Source organism: Ascidiella aspersa, chromosome 7, assembly GCF_963924565.1.
Source record: "Ascidiella aspersa chromosome 7, kaAscAspe10.2, whole genome shotgun sequence".
NCBI classification, from domain to species: Eukaryota; Metazoa; Chordata; class Ascidiacea; order Phlebobranchia; family Ascidiidae; genus Ascidiella; species Ascidiella aspersa.
Genome location: NC_139453.1, coordinates 29,344,908 through 29,366,140, shown reverse-complemented (window position 1 = coordinate 29,366,140; position 21,233 = coordinate 29,344,908). Strand labels below are relative to the sequence as shown.

The 21,233-nt window shown below is 34.9% G+C and overlaps 3 protein-coding genes and 3 non-coding genes across 6 annotated transcripts; 2 read left to right on the top strand and 4 right to left on the bottom strand.

Annotated features, from left to right (window-relative positions):
- LOC146138849 (large ribosomal subunit protein uL13-like) lies at positions 1-3,892 on the bottom strand. Its single transcript, XM_083393767.1, has 6 exons — positions 3,825-3,892; positions 2,059-2,131; positions 1,654-1,786; positions 1,284-1,404; positions 890-1,072; positions 1-115 (listed from the first exon to the last, which is right to left on the bottom strand). The coding sequence occupies exons 1-6, from the start codon at positions 3,843-3,845 to the stop codon at positions 26-28; spliced, it is 621 nt and encodes a 206-aa protein (XP_083249893.1). The 5' UTR covers positions 3,846-3,892; the 3' UTR covers positions 1-25.
- LOC146138852 (small nucleolar RNA Z195/SNORD33/SNORD32 family) lies at positions 1,144-1,232 on the bottom strand. The gene has a single exon (XR_014501537.1). It is a non-coding gene; the product is annotated as a small nucleolar RNA Z195/SNORD33/SNORD32 family (small nucleolar RNA).
- LOC146138851 (small nucleolar RNA Z195/SNORD33/SNORD32 family) lies at positions 1,526-1,615 on the bottom strand. Its single transcript, XR_014501536.1, has one exon. It is a non-coding gene; the product is annotated as a small nucleolar RNA Z195/SNORD33/SNORD32 family (small nucleolar RNA).
- On the bottom strand, positions 1,874-1,963 carry LOC146138850 (small nucleolar RNA Z195/SNORD33/SNORD32 family). The gene has a single exon (XR_014501535.1). It is a non-coding gene; the product is annotated as a small nucleolar RNA Z195/SNORD33/SNORD32 family (small nucleolar RNA).
- A 1,239-nt stretch (positions 3,893-5,131) lies between the features above and the next one.
- LOC146138848 (60 kDa heat shock protein, mitochondrial-like) lies at positions 5,132-10,502 on the top strand. Its single transcript, XM_083394851.1, has 7 exons — positions 5,132-5,317; positions 5,881-6,518; positions 6,628-6,772; positions 7,125-7,246; positions 7,698-7,880; positions 8,313-8,473; positions 9,685-10,502. Exons 1-7 carry the CDS (start codon positions 5,194-5,196, stop codon positions 10,037-10,039), a joined length of 1,728 nt encoding a protein of 575 aa, XP_083250977.1. The 5' UTR covers positions 5,132-5,193; the 3' UTR covers positions 10,040-10,502.
- A 4,710-nt stretch (positions 10,503-15,212) lies between these two features.
- LOC146138847 (rRNA methyltransferase 1, mitochondrial-like) lies at positions 15,213-20,667 on the top strand. The gene is made up of 10 exons (XM_083394039.1): positions 15,213-15,363; positions 16,008-16,149; positions 16,560-16,641; positions 16,749-16,860; positions 17,034-17,181; positions 17,637-17,839; positions 18,434-18,527; positions 19,066-19,240; positions 19,535-19,654; positions 20,404-20,667. Exons 1-10 carry the CDS (start codon positions 15,338-15,340, stop codon positions 20,451-20,453), a joined length of 1,152 nt encoding a protein of 383 aa, XP_083250165.1. The 5' UTR covers positions 15,213-15,337; the 3' UTR covers positions 20,454-20,667.
- The last annotated feature ends 566 nt before the right edge of the window (positions 20,668-21,233 follow it).

Below are 21,233 nucleotides of genomic sequence, written 5' to 3'. Positions count from 1 at the left end.
TTGGTTTGTTTTCTGGTTTATTTCGTTAAACTGTGTAGCAGCCCATTTCCTGGATCTGCTTGTCGATGTCGGCAATCTTGTCGGAGACATTCTCGATGGCCTTCTTGCGCAGTTTCTGAAAGAAAAGATACACATTAGAGTTGCCACATTCACCAGCAATCGACTAGACTTCCATTAAGATCTTGACAATGACAGTTACAGAAGCAAGAACGACATGAGTCAATTAGTGATTAGCTAGGCTGGTGGGAGACGTAGATTACAAAAAATGTGTGCGTGGAAATGAATTAATTTTGTCAGGATTCTAACACAAACCTTATTTTTTAAAACCTGTAATTTAAACAGTGGTAAAATGCCTTTTTTATTATTTTTTTACAAACATAAATGCTTTATATTTGTTATATCTTGTCTCAGTTAAATTCAAAAAGTCGAAATCAATGCACAAGTCATGCATTCAGACAATGTAGGAAAACATCATTGACAAGTGTTAAGTAAAATTGACCTGGCAAAATACATTTTCTTTTAAAACAATCCAAGCTAAACTTGAAGAGCTAATTTTTAACTGTTGAAAGTTTTGCTTTAATTTCAAAGTTTTGGTTTTAACTAAATGTGTAGGACACCCCTATAATTAGTTGCTGAATATACACTTTTTTAGTTGGCAAATGAGTGAAGCACAGGCTGTAAAGTAGGATTCTGGGTCAGAACAACTCAAGTGGGTTGCTGCATATCCACCTTAACTAAGTTACGAAAATGGGCGAAGTTAAAGGCTGTGAACTATGAGCGTGACTCAAGAAACAATCTCACATTTGGCAGGAGTTTGACTAGGGAGTAGAACTCCGGTATTTTTAACCAGACTATGCAACCCTAGTTCCTGATTAAAAGTACAACTCACAAGTGAGTCCTGCTTTTTGTCCCAGTAGAGCTTGGACTTTGCCTTCCTCTTGGCTTCAAGGGCATCAATGATCTCCTTGTATTTCCAGCCCACCTCGTGTGACAACCTGGACAGCTCAGCGAACTTACGCTTGGGCTTCAGTTTGACAACTTTCATGCAAGATGGCAGCACAAACCTCTTTTTCTGCAAAATAACAGTAATTCTTACAGCTTTTTGCATTGTGTTTGTTTGACAGTAACTTTAAAATAAAGCATTAAGTCTCAGATGGTAGTGCATGTTAATCTCACACTCTATAAAAGAATCGAAAAAGATTCTGTGGTGAAAAAGTTTCATCATTGACATTCTGCTTTGAAATGTGTTGTGAAAAATTGAAAAAACATATACAACGGTTTACCTTGTCATACGGTGGAGGAACGCCTTCGAACACCTTCAAGCGGTCCAGGGCTTGGGCTCCGCGGTACAACTTGTGTGGTAACATACCACGGACAGTGCGCCATAAGATCTTTGATGGGGCTCTGTGAAAATAAATGATTCATGTTTCTGTTTGAGTTTTGAAACATTTGTTTGGACACTAGAGAATAATGAATTTAAAAGGTTGTCATAAAAAAATTTTGACAAACATTTAAAATACAGAATTGTGTCTCAGATGGTAGTGCATGGTTAGTCACATGACACCAGTTAAGGTTTCGAACAAGTTCTGTGGTGAAATGAATCATCATGGACACAATAAACGATACACAATGAAAGGTAGAACAATTTCTTGCCTGAAATGGAAAGGACCCCTTCGAGGATTGGTACGGATTCTCTTGCGCAGGAAGTCAAGGTACTTCAGCTTGTTTCTGTAGAAGTTTCCGGAAATGACGATGCCCTCGCATCTTACGACAACAATTCTTTGCCCTGAAAATTTGTTAAGGATTTTTTATGAGTTTGGCAATAAATAGAGTACTATATTAAACCCTAGTGGTTTCGTCTGGATAATAAAAAAGTGTCTCAGATGGTAGTGCATGGTTGGTCACATAACACCAGTTAAGGTTTCGAACAAGTTCTGTGGTAAATACAATCATCACTGACACTTCCAAAGGCAAAATTTAAATTTCAAGCAAAAAATCAAAAATAAACTAAAACAAATTTTTGATTGTTGTTAGTGAAAACACAATGTCAGTGCTTACCATTTAGCAGCGACTTTGCAACGACCGCAGCCAACCGACCGAGGAGGTGGTTTTTGGCGTCAATCACCCGCACCTGCAATGAAAATACAATACAGCTTAAATACATAGGCTGAAAAAAAGTTATATATGTAAACTGTAATATAACAGAGAAAGCAATTTATAACAATTAGTAATATCTGATTTTTTAATAGCGGAAAATCAGAATGACAATAAAACAAAAAGTATAGTCTGGCATTCTAACTTAAATGTTTACGTATTAGTCGTCTGGGTTAAAAATTTCAAAAATGGATTTCATAGACTTCAGAATTTTCCTTAAATAAACTTCAACACTTTTTGGTTGTTTAGGCAATATTAAAAAAAAAGCCTTTGACGCTGGTCTAAAATTCTATGACAATGCACATTATTTGGTTTAGGGTGCGGGTTAGTGTTTGGGTAAGGGTGGGTTATGCAATAATATTAATTCAATATAATAATACTTGACAAACCCACACACAAACTCACAGCCCATAATTTAATAACCAGACCAGTGCCTTTGTCTCTAATTAAAATATTCTGTTTCCCTAATTGACAAGGTACATATCGTTAATATAATGTAGGTGCAATTAATATGAATAGAAATGTTGACTTTTAGAATGATGCTACACAAAAATACTACTTGAAACTAAAAATCTTGCCTCAGTTAAAAAATATAAGTGAAATCAATGCACAAGTCATGCATTCAGACAATGTAGGAAAACATCATCGGCAAGGGTTGGAAAGCTAGCTATGTCCGAATAGAAACAATACTTTTAAACTGTCAAGTTGTTTTGTCACAAGTTTCATATAATTTTGGTGTAATTTTATTGAGCACTGGTCCAGAATCTTACCACTTTTTACAGAGTAATGAAAAATGTTTTTAAAATTGAAAGGAAAAAATAAATAAGAGAGAATAAAAATAAAAACAATACTTGACCTACCCAAAGTCGCCGGCGAATAAAGTTAGCAATAGAAATTCCCAGACGATAAAGTAGTATGATACTAAACTAGTGCTATATTTAATTTTTGCGTAATCTTATTGCGTTTTACATTCTTCGAATATTTGGGGCTAGTCTAAAATTCACCACATTTATATTAACACTAACAAAACAAGTTGTCAAATTTAAAATGGCAAGAAAGGCATAAATATGTAAAAATAAATATAATAACAACACTTGGCCCACCTAAACTCACACCCTAACCCAAATATTGTTAGCAATATAAACCCCGGACAAAAATGGGCGCTGGTCTAGAATCCTACCACATTATTAAAACAACACACAATATTTGAGTTAGGGTGTCTGTCGGTTAGTGTTTGGGTTAGGGTGGGTCAAGTATTAATATATTCATTATTTAATAATAATACTTGACCCCCCCTAACCCAAACCCCGCACCCTAACCCAAATAATTTGCATTGGGTAGGATTCTAGACACGCGCCGAATATTTTTACATGTATGTTTTTTTAGAATTTAAACTATTATTCTTAAAAATACTGTTTTTTTCATTTTCGACACCAGTGCTAAATCTCGAAAATGTTGGTTTAATCAACAACTAAGAGTTGCATTTTTTTGATTAATATTGTTGAAAATTGCGCGAAATATCGGGCTCTTTAAAGTGGATAAATATATTGAATTTTACGCGTAATACGGATCAAAAAACATGCAATACTTCCCTTTAGGTATTACGTCAATAAAAAAGTCTTAATCGGTCACAAAAAGGTGTAAAATTGTGCGATATCGGTCGAAATTACCTTCAGAAATCCGTCAGCCATTGCGCTGAAGAAAAAAAAGGCTGAACCACGCTCAGATCCGATGTGACGTTTCCTCGCACTTCACAACGGTTCGTTCATCGCGCAAGAAACTATTTTTCGAGGTACTACGATTTTAATTGCACAAAAGAAATCACATTTTTAGCAAATTTTTGTACTAAAGAATATATATTCATTTGTATTTCTATGAAAAGTATATATAAATGGATGCTTTCTGGTCGAATTTATTGTATTTCTTATAACAAAAGTTTCATTTTTGTTAATTGCTTTTTGGGCATAATTAAAACGGATAGATTATTATGCTTAAGTATGCTTAAATAACAAAACTTAATTTTATCGAATTTAACGTGAAAATACAGCTATTGCAAGTTTGAGAATCATGTTATTGCGTCACGATACGGATGACGAAACAGTCTAGCAATTTCGACGGACGCACGTGCGAAAGATTTGGGCTTGCAGCATTGAGTAGTTGGTCCGCACGTGGTTTGCCAGAGGCAGGGGCGATTAAACTAAATTAAAACGCGAGTCTTTTGCCGATTAATTAGCCAGTCGTATCGCAGATTATTATGGAGTTGATTTAGTACTGTAAATCATATTAGGTTTTAGTTATACGTTCTGTTGAACCCGCATATTGTAATGCAAAAGTGCGAAGTTTGTGAATGAATCATAAAAAAGTAAAAGAGTTTCATTTGGTTATGAAAATAGCCTGAAAAAGTGTATTTCATTTTATTGATTAACAACGTTGTAGAGGTCTAACCTTTGATAATCGTTTTATGCCATTTTTGCCTTCTATATTTTACAAAACAAACTTTGGCGCTTGTCTTAAAATGAAAATTGCAAGATTCTTATATGAAAATTGCTCAGCAAAGAAATATACATGGACGTTAAATATAATTATAATACCCACCCAAAAAATACCAGTGTTTTCCAAACTATGTGCCTCAATAGATTGTCAATGTGCCGCGAAACTTTTTGTAATTTTGGAAAATAATTTATTTGTATTACCAATAGGCATACACAAGCATTTTAGACTTAAATACGCACTATTCATTACGAATTAAATTTTTAAACATTTACATATAGTTTATCGTGTGTTAAGTGCGATGGTAAAATTACTCTATTGTCATTTTTTTAACCATGTGCAGCAAAATAATAAGATTTTTTTAGTATGTCGGGAACCAAAAAGGCTGGGGAACCACTGGTCTTAACTATAAGGCATTTTATTTTGTCATTTTACATTCTAAAAAAATATGATTGATTCAACTGGAACTTCGTTTGGTTTCAGAATCAGTCTCTCCTGTAGATTTTCTTTTTGTAATCTTGGCAAATCACCAAACACAAATCAAGCAATATGCACAGACTAGCGAAAGCCCTCCAGGTCAACGCAAGACCGACCTACCGCATTCTTGCAAGCCGAGGCTATGCAAGCAAAGAACTGAAGTTCGGAACTAACGCCAGAGAAGAAATGATGGACGGTAAGTTTTTATCGAGTGGTTAAATCTTAAAAAAAAAATGGGTTTAATGACATAAAATTACTCGCTTTGAAATTTTATTTCTGCATTAAATAGTGTTTCATCAACACATATTCACAATGTTGAAATGTTGACTGTTGAAAGTTTGACAAGTGCACCCACTAGTTTTTTTAACAGAGCTAACCTGCACCCCCAACAAATTAAATATATACCCCAATTGCCCCTATCTGCTATACTAGCCGGGCACCAGTCTGCATTCTGTAGCAGGTGTACACCCAATATTTTTCTGCCATGCACCTGTCCGATCTAGTCAAGATCTGCCATACTTGGAAAAATTGGCATATCTCTATGGCTTTTATAAAATCTTGTCTTTTATAAAATCAAACTTCCAATGCTTTGTTATTTGGCAGACTTGAAGAGTTACACTATTTTTAATTATAAATAAATTGATGCTTCAAAGAATAACAGCCAGAAATTGTTAGGTAGGTCGCAATGATGTAAATATTTTAAAACAACTGGAGCTTGGTGGATTAAATATAACTTTAAACCTAACATTTTCCTTTTAGGTGTTAATGGTTTGGCCGATGCTGTCGCCATAACGATGGGTCCTAAAGGCCGAAACGTCATCCTCGAACAGGCTTGGGGTTCCCCAAAGGTCACCAAAGATGGGGTCACGGTTGCCAAAGGGATCGAATTCAAAAATAAATACATGAACATCGGCGCCAAGCTGGTTCAGGACGTTGCCAACAGCACAAACGAAGAAGCCGGAGACGGAACCACAACTGCAACGATTCTTGCCAGAGCAATCGCAAGAGAAGGCTCGGACAAAATCGCAAGGGGAACGAACCCGATTGAGATGCGGCGCGGTGTACAGAAGGCTGTCGAAGTTGTGATTGAAGAACTCAAAAACCTCTCCAAACCGGTTACTACGCCTGAAGAAATTGCTCAGGTGGCAACGATTTCGGCAAACGGCGATAAGGAAGTCGGAAAACTGATTTCCGACGCGATGGAGAGAGTAGGAAGAAACGGTGTCATCACTGTTAAAGACGGCAAAACTCTTCATGACGAACTGGAGGTGATCGAGGGAATGAAGTTTGACCGTGGCTACATTTCGCCATACTTCATCAACACTGCCAAGGGACAGAAAGTCGAGTTCCAGGATGCCTATGTTCTTCTCTCTGAAAAGAAGATCAGCTCTGTCCAGGTGTGCTTTTCATGTTTCTATTTTTCTCTTCTTTTCGGTAATTTTGTAATTGGTGGAATAGGGACTCCTACCAGTAGTCTGTACTAATTTTTGCTTCAAAATTTTTTAGACAATTGTTCCTGCTCTTGAACTTGCCAACGCCCAAAGAAAGCCACTTGTAATTATTGCCGAAGATGTGGAGAGTGAAGCTTTGACCACTTTGGTTGTGAACCGGCTAAAAGTTGGACTTCAAGTTGCAGCAGTAAAGGCACCAGGTAAATGCTTAAAAGACACAACAGTGTTTACTTGTTTCAGTTTTTGAATAACCAAGATTAAAAACAATTTTTTGTAGACCTGGTAAGAATATCAAAGCCCATACAGAAGTACGTTTTATGTTGAATGTTTTGAATATTTCTAATCAAAAAGAATAAAGATTTATTCGAAACATTCATAAAATGCTTCCTTGTTCTACATGTGCTTTGGTATTCTTACTACAACCTCTAGCCATTATGCTCCAAAAGTTTTGTAATTTGTTATTACGATTTATTTCAACTTGAAAAAAACTAACCCACAGTGACTACCATCAGTATTTCGTGAACAGCTAATTATAAACCCCTTTTTGTACAGGTTTTGGTGACAACCGTAAGAACATGCTGAAGGACATGGCTGTTGCAACTGGAGGTTTGGTGTTTGGCGAAGAAGCGCTTGAACTTAAACTTGAGGATATCCAGCTTCATGATCTTGGACAGGTGTGTCTCATGCATTTTGCATCAGGAGCTTATCTCGCCTTGTCTTAAGCCTTTAACTTAAAATCAATTTAAATATACATCATGAATCAAGGGGTCATCAAACTTTTTCGCAATACGGCCGGATAACGGTAGAGATTGGCAAACACGCGCCGGATATAAAACTTTGTATTGACCTATTTGACCTGATTATTGTTAAACAAAGAAAACAGGCACCATTATTCACCAAAATATTTAGTAAGCTATATAAAATTTTCATTTAGTTTGATATTTCATCAAAATTTAACTTAGTTTGACATATGTTAAACATTTCTACTAACAAACTATTTAAAACCTTGTTTTAGGGAATATTTTGAGGGCGTGAAGAAATACCTGCGGGCCTTAGTGGGTGATGGCAGTCATACTGTAGTTACAAAGACAGTGTGACTTATATCCTATGTTATTTTTGCTTAAGGTTGAAGAAATCACCATCACCAAGGACGATTGCTTGCTTTTGCGAGGCAAGGGTAAGAAAGACGATATCGAGCGACGAATTGCTCAAATCCACGAACAAGTTGATGCCACGACGAGCGATTACGAAACCGAGAAGTTGAACGAACGACTCGCTAAACTCGCAAGTGGAGTTGCAGTGCTGAAGGTTTGTTACAGTAGAATTGTTTTTCATTTAAATGTAGATGTTTAATTTTTCTTGAATTTGTAATAAACCATGTGTCTTAGTTTGCAAAGTTTTCAGATTTTTGTTATTATGCAGCAATAGGTAAAATAGGAACCTGACTTTTGTAAAATCCTATTTTGAAATATAAGCGCTTGCTATGAACCAGTGGTCATCAAAATTCTGTTGTATCGCCTAGTGGACTTTTACTCTAGTTCAGTAAAACCTGGTATAAAAAAATCTTGTCCCAGCATTATTCACAGATTTTTAGTTGTAGATTTTGACAACTGCAAAAGTATATTACACTTGCTAATTTTTCCCATAATGTGTATAAGACCTGAAAGCAGCTTGTTTGCCACCTTAAATGCATACCACTAGTTAAGAAGCATAACATTTTTTCACCTGGTTTTCCCATAGGTTGGCGGCAGCAGTGAAGTTGAAGTGAATGAGAAGAAGGATCGCGTTACAGATGCCCTTAATGCTACTCGCGCTGCTGTCGAGGAAGGCATTGTTCCTGGTGGTGGAGTCGCTCTTCTGCGTTGCCACGATGTGGTTGCGGCACTCAAGGTCGATTCCAGGTAACATTTTTTCCGCACTTACATTTGACGTAGACTATTGGTATCTAAAATGTTAGTATCCAATTGTCTATATGTGCTTTAATTGGAGTTGACTGTATCCTAAATTTAGTACTCTCATGGTATATCTTACTCAGTGAAGATTAGTCTAAGCTGAAATGAACAAAGCAAGATAAATATTTGGCATAAAAACTTACGAAGTAGGACAGGAAAAGGTTTAATTTTTCCAATTTTTACTCAAGTTTCAAATTAGAAGAATATTTTTGCTGACAATAAATGTTTATTATTGTTATTATTATGTTTTTGGAATGTTAGAATTCTACGATTTATTAGTGAAGCGAAAAGCGATGTTATGTTAATTTCAAGATGCTTTTTAGGCAACAAAATTTTAATGCAAAGATAAAAACATTTTTGATGAAAATAAAACAAAGAAGCCATTTTGTCGGTTGGATGTATTTCACGGTCCTAACTGCTCATTTAAGCTTTAAAACATAATATGCTGGCAAATAAACCTATTATACTACCCCTGTTAGGAAGCCATAAACGCTTTTATAAGTCTTGAAGCGCACTTTGTTTGTGTTCCTTTTTTCTTCTATACCCTGAAAAACAATTTTTCTTGGCGATCGTTGCAGAGACAGGCAGTCTTGTTAAGCTATGTGTAGTGTGGTGGTAAAATGTGCCTCTAGTTGCATTTTCGTCGTTTATAAAAATAACAAGTCGAGTTCTAGGCATTTTAGAGCAAATGGTCAATTCCAAGCCAGGTCATAAACATTTTTAAATTGGTGAACTGGTCCAAAATCGATGGAAATAACTAAACATGGATTTAACTAAAAAGTTACAAAAGCAAATTGTATCACGTGCAAAAATTAAAGTAAATAACCCAATTTTATAATGAAAAATGCATATTAAAAAACACTTCATTTTAACCAATGTCATTCTTTTCCAAAAGACTTAAGTCAAAAAGCAAGTCATTCTTGCCCCCAAACGCTCAAGTCAAAAGTTAAATCAGTCTTGTCCGAAGGACTTAAGTCAAAAGTCAAGTCATTCTTGCCCATAAGACTTAAGTCAAAAAGCAAGTTATTCTTTTCCTAAAGACTTAAGTCAAAAGTCAAGTCATTCTTCCCAAAAGACTTAATTTAAAAAGCAAGTCATTCTTTCCCAAAAGCCTCAAGTTAAAAGTATTTGAAAACATGAAATGCATCTGCTTCGCACAGAGACGAGCAAGTAGGCGTCGACATCATCCGCAAAGTGCTTCGCATCCCGTGTTCCCAAATCGCTGACAACGCAGGAATGGAAGGTCAGCTTGTGGCAGAGAAGCTGATGCAGCACGGCGGCGATTACGGCTACGACGCGCGTGAAGACCGATTCTGTAACATGATCGAGGCAGGAATCATCGACCCGACCAAAGTGGTAAAGCAGGCGCTAATGGATGCATCTGGCGTCGCGTCCCTTCTCACAACGGCCGAGTGTGTGGTGACCGAAGAGCCTAAGGACGACCCACCAATGCCAGGAGGCGGTGGCGGTATGGGAGGCATGGGCGGTATGGGTGGAATGGGCGGCATGATGTAAACACATCCGTTTATTTACCTGCTCCCAACCGAGCCGAGACACTACACGAAATCTCTTGACTGTTCTGAGCATAACCACTGCGGACCAAACTATGTTTTTGCAGTTTTAAAATAAAGTGTAACTTTTTACTGGAAGTACTGAATTGACAGGCGGTTTTACGCTTACACAAAACCCTATTAGGACTTTCTGGTAAAAAATAACCGGTTTTAAATCGTGATAAGTCGCACCTAACCCCCTAAGTAGCAAATCTGTCGCAGAACCTTGTATTCCTACTTTTTCTATTTCTTTTTTGCCTTGTTGTGTCCCGGCTATATTTAACCGCTGCCACCAGCCCACCGCTTTTTTCGTGCAGGCAATTGATGCCTAATCAGTGCGTTAATTTAATTGTAAATTATGTGCCCTGATGTTGTTTGGTCAAGACGAGCTACTTGCTGCTTCATACGCCAATACACTCTTGGTTTGTACGTTATATAACAGAGTTTTTTCTTCATTGGAGTTTGCTTGTAAAAGACGCAGGTTATAGTGTTGCCTTTTGTTGTCTTAATTTAATTTAATGTAGCACTGAATATGTGATAATGGTCACCTTGACCCTTGCAAGATAAACTTCCACCTCAATTCCTGATCAGTAACATAAGAATACTCTAGCAATTCAAGGAACATATTATTAAAAGATCTATTTTATAAAATTTTTAAAATAAACTCAATCCATTGTTCCTTGTTTTTGAAAAACGATAATCGAATTGTTATACCTTGTTAAACTGGGAATATAGCACATTTAGACCTCCCCCCCCCACCCATAAAAACTTACGCTTAATATAGTTTAGCTGTCCAAATACAGAATACAAAAAAATATTTCACGGCATTCTATTATAACTCTTGTTAAACTAGAAATAGTAAATCTACAACATCACAAAGAAAGTTAAAACACAAGAAATCTATAGCAGTCGTAACACATGGCCTAAACACAAAACGAAGTGAAAAGAACAAGAATAAAACAGGAAACTACATTCGCCCAGTTTGTTTGTTACGGAAACCTAATCCAGGAAGAAGGCGCTTTGACCAAGTTAATCTGAGTTCCATTTGGATGGTGTCACGTGCTTGCGTTTGGTCTGACTTCGATGGACGGCGTCGTTTTCGCTTGCGTAGCTTTCGTTAAAGTCGCAAGTAGGGCGAGCTGCGCTGGCTCTAGAGCAAACAGACAAAAGTAGGTCGCCGTTCTGTTGAAAATAACCGACATAAGTCCAAGTCAAGTCATTCGTAAAATAAATTAAGTCCAAGTCAAGTCATTTGTTAAATAACTTAAGTCCAAGTCAAGTAATTTGTTAAATAACTTAAGTCCAAGTCAAGTAATTTGTGAAACCCCTTAAGTCTGAGTCAAGTCATTTGTTAAATAACTTAAGTCCAAGTAAAATCATATGCAAAATAACTTAAGTCAAGTCATTTGTAAAAAAAGTCTGAGTCAGGTCTATTGGACTAAATAAGTCCCAGTCAAGTCATAATTAGAGCAAGTCAATTCCAAGTCAAGTCTTAGCCATCAAAAGTAAACGTTAAATTGGTAAACTTGTTTGGATATGAGCAATATCTAAACTGAAAATAACAAAAACGCAACCTATAGCAAACAAATTGTTCTATGTGCCCAAAATATTAAAAATAACCAAATTTTCTTAAGATTGCTTAATCAAAACACTTCATTTGTACAAAACACTTAAGTCAAGTCAGGTTATCTGTCTAAAAGCTTCAGTCAAGTCAAGTAATTTTGCCGAAACGACTTGTTTACACAACTTACATAAAACACCGTTTGGTCCACGACCCTGATTTTTTACTTACCTTCTCAAAAGCTGTTTAGCTAATTCACAACTCTTTTCATAAAACTCATCGGAACGAAAAGACGTTGGTTTTAGTTGAGAAATGTCTTCCTGGAGGAACAGAAACAAAAGTAACACAAAAGAACATTTTGACGTTAATAAGATCTTCACATCAAAAATTTCTTTTGATTTTTTAAATTTAATGAGTTACAATTTGTTTGTTCTGATCAGGGTTTTTTTAAGGTTTGGTTTGGTTGACCGATAAGTAGTTTTAAGAGACCGCAAGTGTTTCATTTAAATACCAAAAATTGCAAGTCCAAAATTTTAGAAACAGCTGGAGAAATTTGGGGAACCGTTTCGGTCCCCCAAAACACCTTAAAAAAACACTAATTACCTCCATTTTATTGTTTTTCTTTATAGCTGCGTCTAAGTCTTTGCTCCAATGCGAGAAGATCTCCTCGGATTTTTTCACGAACACATGATCAATAATCTCTCTGTCGCCATGTTCAACCTGTTAGGCACACAATTATTTCACCACACAAATCATCACTTCTATATAAATTGTGTATTGGCTGACTTTTAAAACGTAAATTTCAAAAAATCTGGTGGTAAATAGGGATGTCAGATAATAACGGATCGGAGCCGATACCCGATGCCGAGTATCGGTATTTGTCCGATACCAAACTTATTTGTGCGTTTCAGGCATCATTTGTGATCCACCGCAGTGATTTTCATCTTGAAATGTAAATTTGTAGAAAATACTAGGTTAGCAACTGGACGTAACTAGACTTCCTAACGTTGAAGCAAATGTTGGCTTAATTGCCTGAAAAAAATTAACTTTTGACATTTCGATTTTGTCCATTTCGCTTGTTTAAGCATAGTTATGACGTCATTTTTGGTAACGGACCATATCGCGATGGTTTTCGTCAAAAATTTCGAAATCGGAATAAATTGCCAACTATCGAACATCCCTAGTTGTAAACATGGGCAGATTCAGGATTTTTGGCTTTGAAGGCACGAACATTTTTTATCTCCTTTTTTCTTTGTGTCATTTTATTTTGCGTCCTGTTGGCTGTGTGTGTCAGTCCCTGACGAAGGCTTGCCGTATAGTAAGCCGAAACGTTGGTTGAAGAAATATATGCCAGACGAACCTATTTTAAATATACTATATGCCTGGTAGCCACAGCATATTTATTCACAAAGTTACGTCATTGCGTGGTCCATCATAAAACAGTTCATCGTAAAGAGCATCGTTGTTTTCTAGCGAACTCGTGCGCAAATTGCAGCAGAATCAAATGTGGTCGCGCCAAGCACGAAAAAAGTGCGTTGGTCTAGTTTGGCAAAACTTTCAATTGAAAAGTGTATGTGACGCATAAGTCACTTGAGATTCGCAAATTGGTCGAAGCAACAGAATTTAAAGGTATTTTGATGAAAATTAAACTTTAATGGTTATTAGTTCTAAATGGTGTACATTTGCTTGTTGGTTCCTATCGCCCATCTTTGATTACTGATTAGGCTTTTCAGGCCTACATACGGACAATATGAGTATCATACTATATTACAGGCAAAATGGGGCAAATCAGTACAATCTACAATTTTTCGAAAAATGTTACCTTACTTTGTGAATCAATGTTGTGGTACTTTTCATAAATCCCTTCGAAATCGGCTTTGGGCAATTTTCCCTCGGATATTAGTTGCTTTGGTCTGGCAGTAAAATAAAGAAATGGTGAGCAACAAAAAATATAACACCAATTTTAAAAAGGGTCTTTTCAGGTTGAATTAGGTGACTGAAAAACACGAAAAACTTGCCGTACACTACTTTACAATAAACACAGTTTCGAAAACTTACTTGACGGTTGCAGTTGTTTCCATTACGTTTTTTGACACGCAGAATGTAAGATCTCTCAGCGATAAATTTATTTACTCAGTAAAACTTACTAGTAACCAGTTCGATTGTTATAAGATTTTACGTGTGACATCATAAGTGAAACGGCACAGTCGCCATTTTGGTTTGGGAATTAAAAAAAAAAGGTTAACCAGACAATACGTTTTAAAAGTTACCTTACAGTACGCAATTTTTTGTTGTTATATTTGTTTTGTGTTTATTTTTTGCCGTTTTTAGTTTGAATACATATTGTGGGGCGTAAACTCGAGAATAGGTTTTAACTTGTGCGATTTTAAAACTGTCCCAATCGGCAATGTTGTCAGTAGCCTGTATTTTAGTGTTAAAAGCGCCAATCAAACGAGACTATTCAAGTTAAGACAGAATACATTTCGAACTATTAGTAAAATGCTCAAGGCCTAGTTAAACATGTAACAGACACGGATATTTATTTCTCTGGAAGTCGGAAAAATCTTGACAAAAATTGACGGTACACAATTCACATATGCCCTTTTTATAGCCTATGTACTGATGTGTGAGCTTTTTGCCAGCGGTACATATAGAGTTAACGCGATTTAAGGCCGTTTTGCCCCCAATATCAGTGATATAATTTTTCGTTTAAAAAGTGAACAAGTGTAATTCATGACAAACTACCATGACAAACATGTGAAAGATCCTGATCCAGCAAATAATTACGGCCATTTTTTATCCGTGAAACAGGTTTATCAAATTCTAGCTTGTTTTTGCACCAATTAATACAAAAAATGGGACTATATGAGCAGTAATGTTGTAATCTATAAAATATAATTTTTTTTCATTTCAAGAAGAATTTTTTTTGTGAAATTAAAAAAAATGAAACAAAATGGTTTCTAATTTTAAAACCTTCGTGTTAAAAATCGAGCATTACACATTGGGCCTGTAAATTTTGCAAAAGTGTCAATTTTGTAAGTTTCGCCATATTTCGCCCAGATTTGTTCGTAAAATGACGGATGTGTACCACGACGAAGTAGAAATAGAAGACTTCGAATTTGACGAGGAAACTGAAACCTACTACTACCCTTGTCCTTGTGGAGATAAGTAAGCACCAGTCTAAATTTTATGACTCCTTTCGTTACTCTAAAAAACGGCGATAAAAAAGCAGTTAAACGAAAAAAAGGTCAATTGTCGTAGGATTTCCACAACTACCGTGTGCAAAAAACATAATTGTACACCTGCACACCTCAAAATTTTCTGCTGCACACCCGAGATCTCAGCGTGAAGTGCCATAAACGCAGTCTGGCACATAAACACTTCAGTCACACTTTCCGTTTTAGCTAAAGTACTTCATATACTGCTTCGCAAATTTCAGAAATAACCTCATTACAGCTGCTCAGATTTTACAGCTGGCGAGTTTTTAGGCAGATTTGTTTTATTTTGATTTTCAACTCAAATATTGTGTTAAATTTACCACCACAGACATATGTTATATATTTTTTGTCAGATTTGAGATCACATTGGAGGAACTTCAAAGTGGGGAGGACGTGGCAACGTGTCCGAGTTGTTCGTTGCTGGTAAAAGTAATTTACGACCCAGACGATTTTCTGTTGGAAGAAGCCAAACCGCTTGCGACAAATGACAACCTTAAAGCAATCGCTTAGGTAATTTAATTGTCAATATTACAAGCTATTAGCCAAAAGTTTTGTGTTTTTCATTTAATATTCTATTAAAAAACGATTTTTGTTGATTTAAACTGTTACTTAATCTTCATACGATAATTTTTTTCATTACCGCTCTGTATTTGTTTGTATTCAGTATAATTGCTAACTAATGAGTTTAAAGTCAATATTATTTGATATTTACCTATAAATTTGCAAAACCTTAACTTTCGAGTGTTGAACTAACAAAATAAGTTCCATTTTTTCATTTCACTTCTGTTAATTTAAACCTAACTTTCCCCATTTTGGAATGATTTACCAAACATAATGCATTTTAGTGTTAAAAGCGTCAAACAAGTGAAAACAATTAATTGAAGACAAAATACACTTTGAAGTATTAGTAAAATGCTCAAGGCTTGAGGCCTAGTTAAACATATAACGGGCACGGATATTTATTTCTCTGGAAGTCTGAAAAAGCTTGACAAAAATTGACGGTACACAATTCACATATGCCCTTTTTATAGCATATGTACTGAACTTTTCCCCATTTTCAAACATTGTTAAGTAAATTATGCTTGCCTTGTGAATATGAGTGCGACTTATTCAAAAGCTTTTGCCCTGTACCTATTTTGACTTTGTATTTCTAGTTTGTTCCAGAAGATCTCCCACAATTTTGCGACATGTCAATCCAAAATCTCATTAAATTCATTCAAGGTACAGACAAACCACATTTTACTTTTCTCAGCTTGCTTTTCATCGAAATCTTCAGCGCATGTACACAACAAAAATGTAAGTTTACTTTTGTTAATGTAATAATGTTTGTAACTTTTGTTTAGGTTTTTATCAGTCATTGTTGGCAGGGACTGCTAAAAACGAGTCATTTTGAAATAACTAAAGTCCCAGTTAAGTAACAATAAAATCCAAGTCAAGACCTTGTTAAAAAAATTAAACCATATTAAAACTGATAAACTAGTCTGATTATAGCATCATTGCATCACTTGACAAGTGAATTGTTTTGTTTTAAAAAAGAAAAAAAAAGAAAAAAAAATGCTCAATTTGAAAAAAAATTGCCTCATGAAAACACTTCATTTCAACCACAGTCATTTTGTCTAAAAGAATGATGTAAGTCATTGGAAAACAGTGACTTAAGTCAAGTCAATACAACACTATTGTTAGGCTAAAGCAAAGTTACACTTTAGGAAAAATCTCCTGCACACCGAAAGATAAAATATCAAAGGTCAAAATCGAAAGTTCACAAAGGAAAGGAAAATTATTTCAAAGGTAATTATATTGCTTACCTTTATTTAAAGTTTTTGTAGTCGTATAGAACGTGCTGTAAAACATATGGCTTTGAAAAAGTATTGGATATAAACTGCTTTATCTTGCAGATCATCGAAAGTTCATAATTGATCAATTAGACAAAACCCCCAATGGAGAATACTTGTTTGGAAGATCGGTATGCGAAATGGCCATAAAAGCATCGCACCGACCGATTTTTAGGTAATGTTTGCCAACATGAATTATAAATTCATAACCTAGTGTTTTTGATGGTTACTGGACACAATTTAGAGAAAAACATTTTTCTAAATTTACAATTTTTGACTCAAACGTTTACCAATAATGCACTAGAATACTATGTGGAAATGCTGCGTTAAAATTAATTGTTTGTACAGGCTGCTTCTTCACTCGGATTGGCAAACTGTAATGCCAGATGATTCGAGGGTACAGAATGTAGTTCAAACAGCTGAGGAACGTGGAGTTCCCATCGAATATGTCAAAACTTTGATGTTGGAAGAAATATCAACTGGGAGACCTCACCAAGTAAACTAACGGAATTTTGTCCGATTAAATTTGTGTCAAACGAAAATGTAAAAATGATTTAAAACGACCTTTCTTGGAGAAGATATTTCGGTACTCTTGCAGTATTCGCTTACATCTAAAGTTATAAAAATAAATATAAAAAAAATTGAATAACTCCTCTCTAAATAAATTTGTATTGAACAGAAATCTAAAAATTACTTAAAAAATCTTGCAGACGATTTTTGACATTATTGCAGTATTGGCTTACATATAAAGTTAATTAAAAAAATTGTAAACTTTGTTATACTCTATTGTTTGCTAAATCTCCATTTAAATAAGTTTAAATGATATGTAAAATAAACTAATTAGGGCCACATTTTTTTCTACTTGTCGTCAGATTGGTATCTTAAACACTTTTCCCTTTTATAATAAACCTGCATGTGTATTGAAAGTCCTGACATTCTTATATATCACAGGGTATTTCTATGGAGGTAGGACAATTGACTTTGATGTCTGTGGACGAAGAGAATTTGAAAGCTTTACTTCTAGACAAGCTTTCTGCCGAAGCTCTGCCCCTGTGGGTTCTCTTGTACGACGTGGGTGACCCCATGAATGTGGGGGCTATTCTGAGATCTTGCAATTTCCTTGGGATCGACAAAGTTTTTATGACCAAACAGTGGTAAGTTTTAAACTAAAATTATATCTTTATTGGCTTCGATATTCTTACTATTTCTTATTACAACCTCCAATCATTATGCATCAAAGGGGTAATTCGATCTTAGAAAAATAATTAAGTATTGCCTTGACATAAAAATATAAAATTATATATTTATCAGTCATTTTTTTAAAGTAATTTACTTCTAAATTTAACGACAACTGGCATGAGACAGACTCTTGCTAAATTAAATTCGCAACTAGTAAAAGTTAGCACTAAGCCACTAATATTTGATCACGCACATACCAATTTGAAATATAAATAAACAATTTCTTCAAAAAACAAATACTAATACAAAGTGTGAAACAATGAGACGGTTAAAACAGGCGTTAAATATTTTTTATAAATATACTGTTGCTGCTAGGCGTTGATCAATTGTAAAAAAAAAATCCGGTAAAGTTGCAATATCATTGCCCTGATGAAGATTTCCTGTATAAGTTATTAAAGCATCGGTACATTTAATGAAAAAAAGTATATATTTGCTGGAAGGGCAATTTTGCACTTAATATATTTTTAAGTATGTTTTTTTACACTAATATTATATACCTTCTTCTGAAGTGCCCCACTTTCGTCAACCACGAGTAAAGCAAGCAGTGGTGCTGCAGAGATCATGCCAATATACAGCACCAGGAAACCACTGGATTTTATAAAGGTACCAACATATCCACATTTATAAGATTAGTTTTAAAGTCATGGCTTTACTATTAGAAAAGAAAACTAGTGGACAGTCTTGTATGGGTTTAAGTCAATGACTTGACTTTTTTCAAAATGCATTTTTTTGTAAAATTGGGTTATTTATCCCATTTTTTGTGAATGAAACAATTTGCTTGCCGTATGTTGTGTTTTTGGTATTTTTTTAGAAGGTATTGCTCTTATTTCGACATTTTACCCAATTTTAATAGATTAACATCTGATTTTTATGACGAGCGCTTTACTTGGAATTGACTTGCTCTAATTATACTTTACTGGGACTTGACTTGTTATTTCAACCTCTCTCTCATAATTAAACCATTTGAATAATTACTACTTTCTACACGCGGCAATTTTTTTATAAATCCGTTAAAATAAATTGTTTATTCTATAAACATTGATTAAAAAGTGTACAATACAGAAAAATCTTCAACAATTATGTTTTCTCAACTGGCGTCCGGGTGTTATTAACTGTATTTATTAACTTTGATGTTTTAAAGGTGTTAGGTCAAGAAGGTTGGGAAATTATTGGAACTGGTTTACCGGAATATGAAGAGCAAGACGGTCCTTTTGGATTGCATGACGATGATTTGAACAATACAGATTTAAAACCTTCACCAAAAAGTGTGGACATTTCACAGATCCAACATGTTAAACCATCCTTGTTAATTTTTGGTAAGTTAAGCAAGTTGTTAACCCAAATCTTTACAACCTCCTGTTTCCGGTGCACAGTTCTTTACGAAAACCTTCGGTAAAATTGTGATAAGCATTAAGTTAATAGCACAAGCACGTTATTATTTTTAGTGTGTTAAAAGTTGGGATTATTACTTACATTTATTGACGGCTTTGTATCTTCTTCGTAATATTTACTAAGTCTGCGATGGCTTTTCGGTGTACTAATGATATGTAAGCCTTCTGGTCAAAAACAGCTTCGACTAATTTACACAACTGATATTTTAATTATTCCAGGCAGTGAAGGCCAAGGAATTCCTGCCAATGTTGTGAAGCATTTCACTAAAACAGTTACAGTGCTACCTCATTCAGCCGGCGAAAACACTGTCCCATGCCTTAATGTTTCAGCAGCTGCAGGTACAATATGCAGCACTTGACTTAAGTGCAGTCAATTCCCTATTTTTAGAAGACTTGGTTGAAGTCTTTTGGACGAATAAGTTGATTTGAAATAAAGCTTTTTCGTTAAGGAGTTTTTCAGTAAATTTAGTTAATGTACACATCGTAATGAATGACTTGACTTAAATGCAGCTAAGTCATTGGTTTTATAAGACTTATTTGATTTTAGTCTTATGGGCAAAATTAAACTGAAGTATTTCAAAGGAATAAATTGATTTTACTTAAGTCACGTTTTTAGAAGACTTGACTTGACTCAAGTCTGTCGGACAAATGACTTGATTGATTTGAGATTAAGTGTTTTCATTAAGCAATATTTCTTTAAATTTTGTTATTTATTGTAACTTTTGCACATAAAACAATTTGCTTGCTATTTGTTCCGTTAGTGTTAATTTTTACTTGTTTTTTTGGTTTTTGCTCACATAATCGGACGAGTTTACCAGTTTTTAAAATATGACGAGGACGTTTTTTAAAATTCACTTGATCTTATTATGACTTGGACTTGTTCTATTCAAAAAGACTTGCCTTAAACTTTAGTTATTTCACGAATGACCTGACTGAGACTTTATTTATCGAACTTTATTGGTTTATTGCACTTAAGTTATCTACTTAAACCTTGATTTAAAACATTATGTGTGGTCAAAGTTAAAATATAAAAAGTTAAATTGTTAGTATCCGCCATTTTTGTGTAATGTTTTTTGTTTATTTTGCAGCTATTATATTGCACCATCTTTCGAAGAAAACTACACCTGACAGTTCGTAGACCCACACAAACATTCTGCATTGCAAATAAACTACTGCTTCCTGTTGCGGATTTTAGAACCTTTCAGTTTTTATATTGTTCTGGTGTTCACCCTTCTTCATTTCTGTAATATTTTCTGTGTTGCTTCAGTTCAATAATCATGGCTATGTTCACTTAGTTGTGTAGTGCTTTTTTATCAGCGCAAAAAATGAATAAAGCACTGTTAGCTAGCAGCCTTACTTTGTGAGTAGTTCCCTGTTGTGTTTTACCAGTTAAATTGATATAGCCTATAAGCAATGGAATCCAAATGGTTACTACTGTGATATAGCCCTAAAGCAGTATCAAGGATTGTAATATACAGGTCTAATGCCTTCGTACAAAGACTGAATCAGATTTTACGTTGAAGTTTTATAAAAGTTAGTTAAATTATACAACGCTATTAAAATTGTTGACACTTCCAAAGATTAGTAGTTTGCAATAATGTAGTTTATGTTGGAAAATAAAAAAGACTAATATCTAGGAAATCAATTTACGCCTTTACCATTTTTTCCATTTATATAATGACATTTTAGTAAAATACTTAACGAAAATTCAGTCGGGGTGCCGAAAATCTATTTATTATATTTAAGGGGTTCGGTAAGCCAAAGAGTAAAAACTCTTTGCGTAAGCCATAAAGGTGAAAATTACTGAGTTAGGAAATAAATTTACGCGTATAACTACTCTATGAATGAGAGCAGGTCATAGGTTAAATATTTTTGTTTACATGATCACCAACATCAAACACTAGCTCTAAAAGTCGCA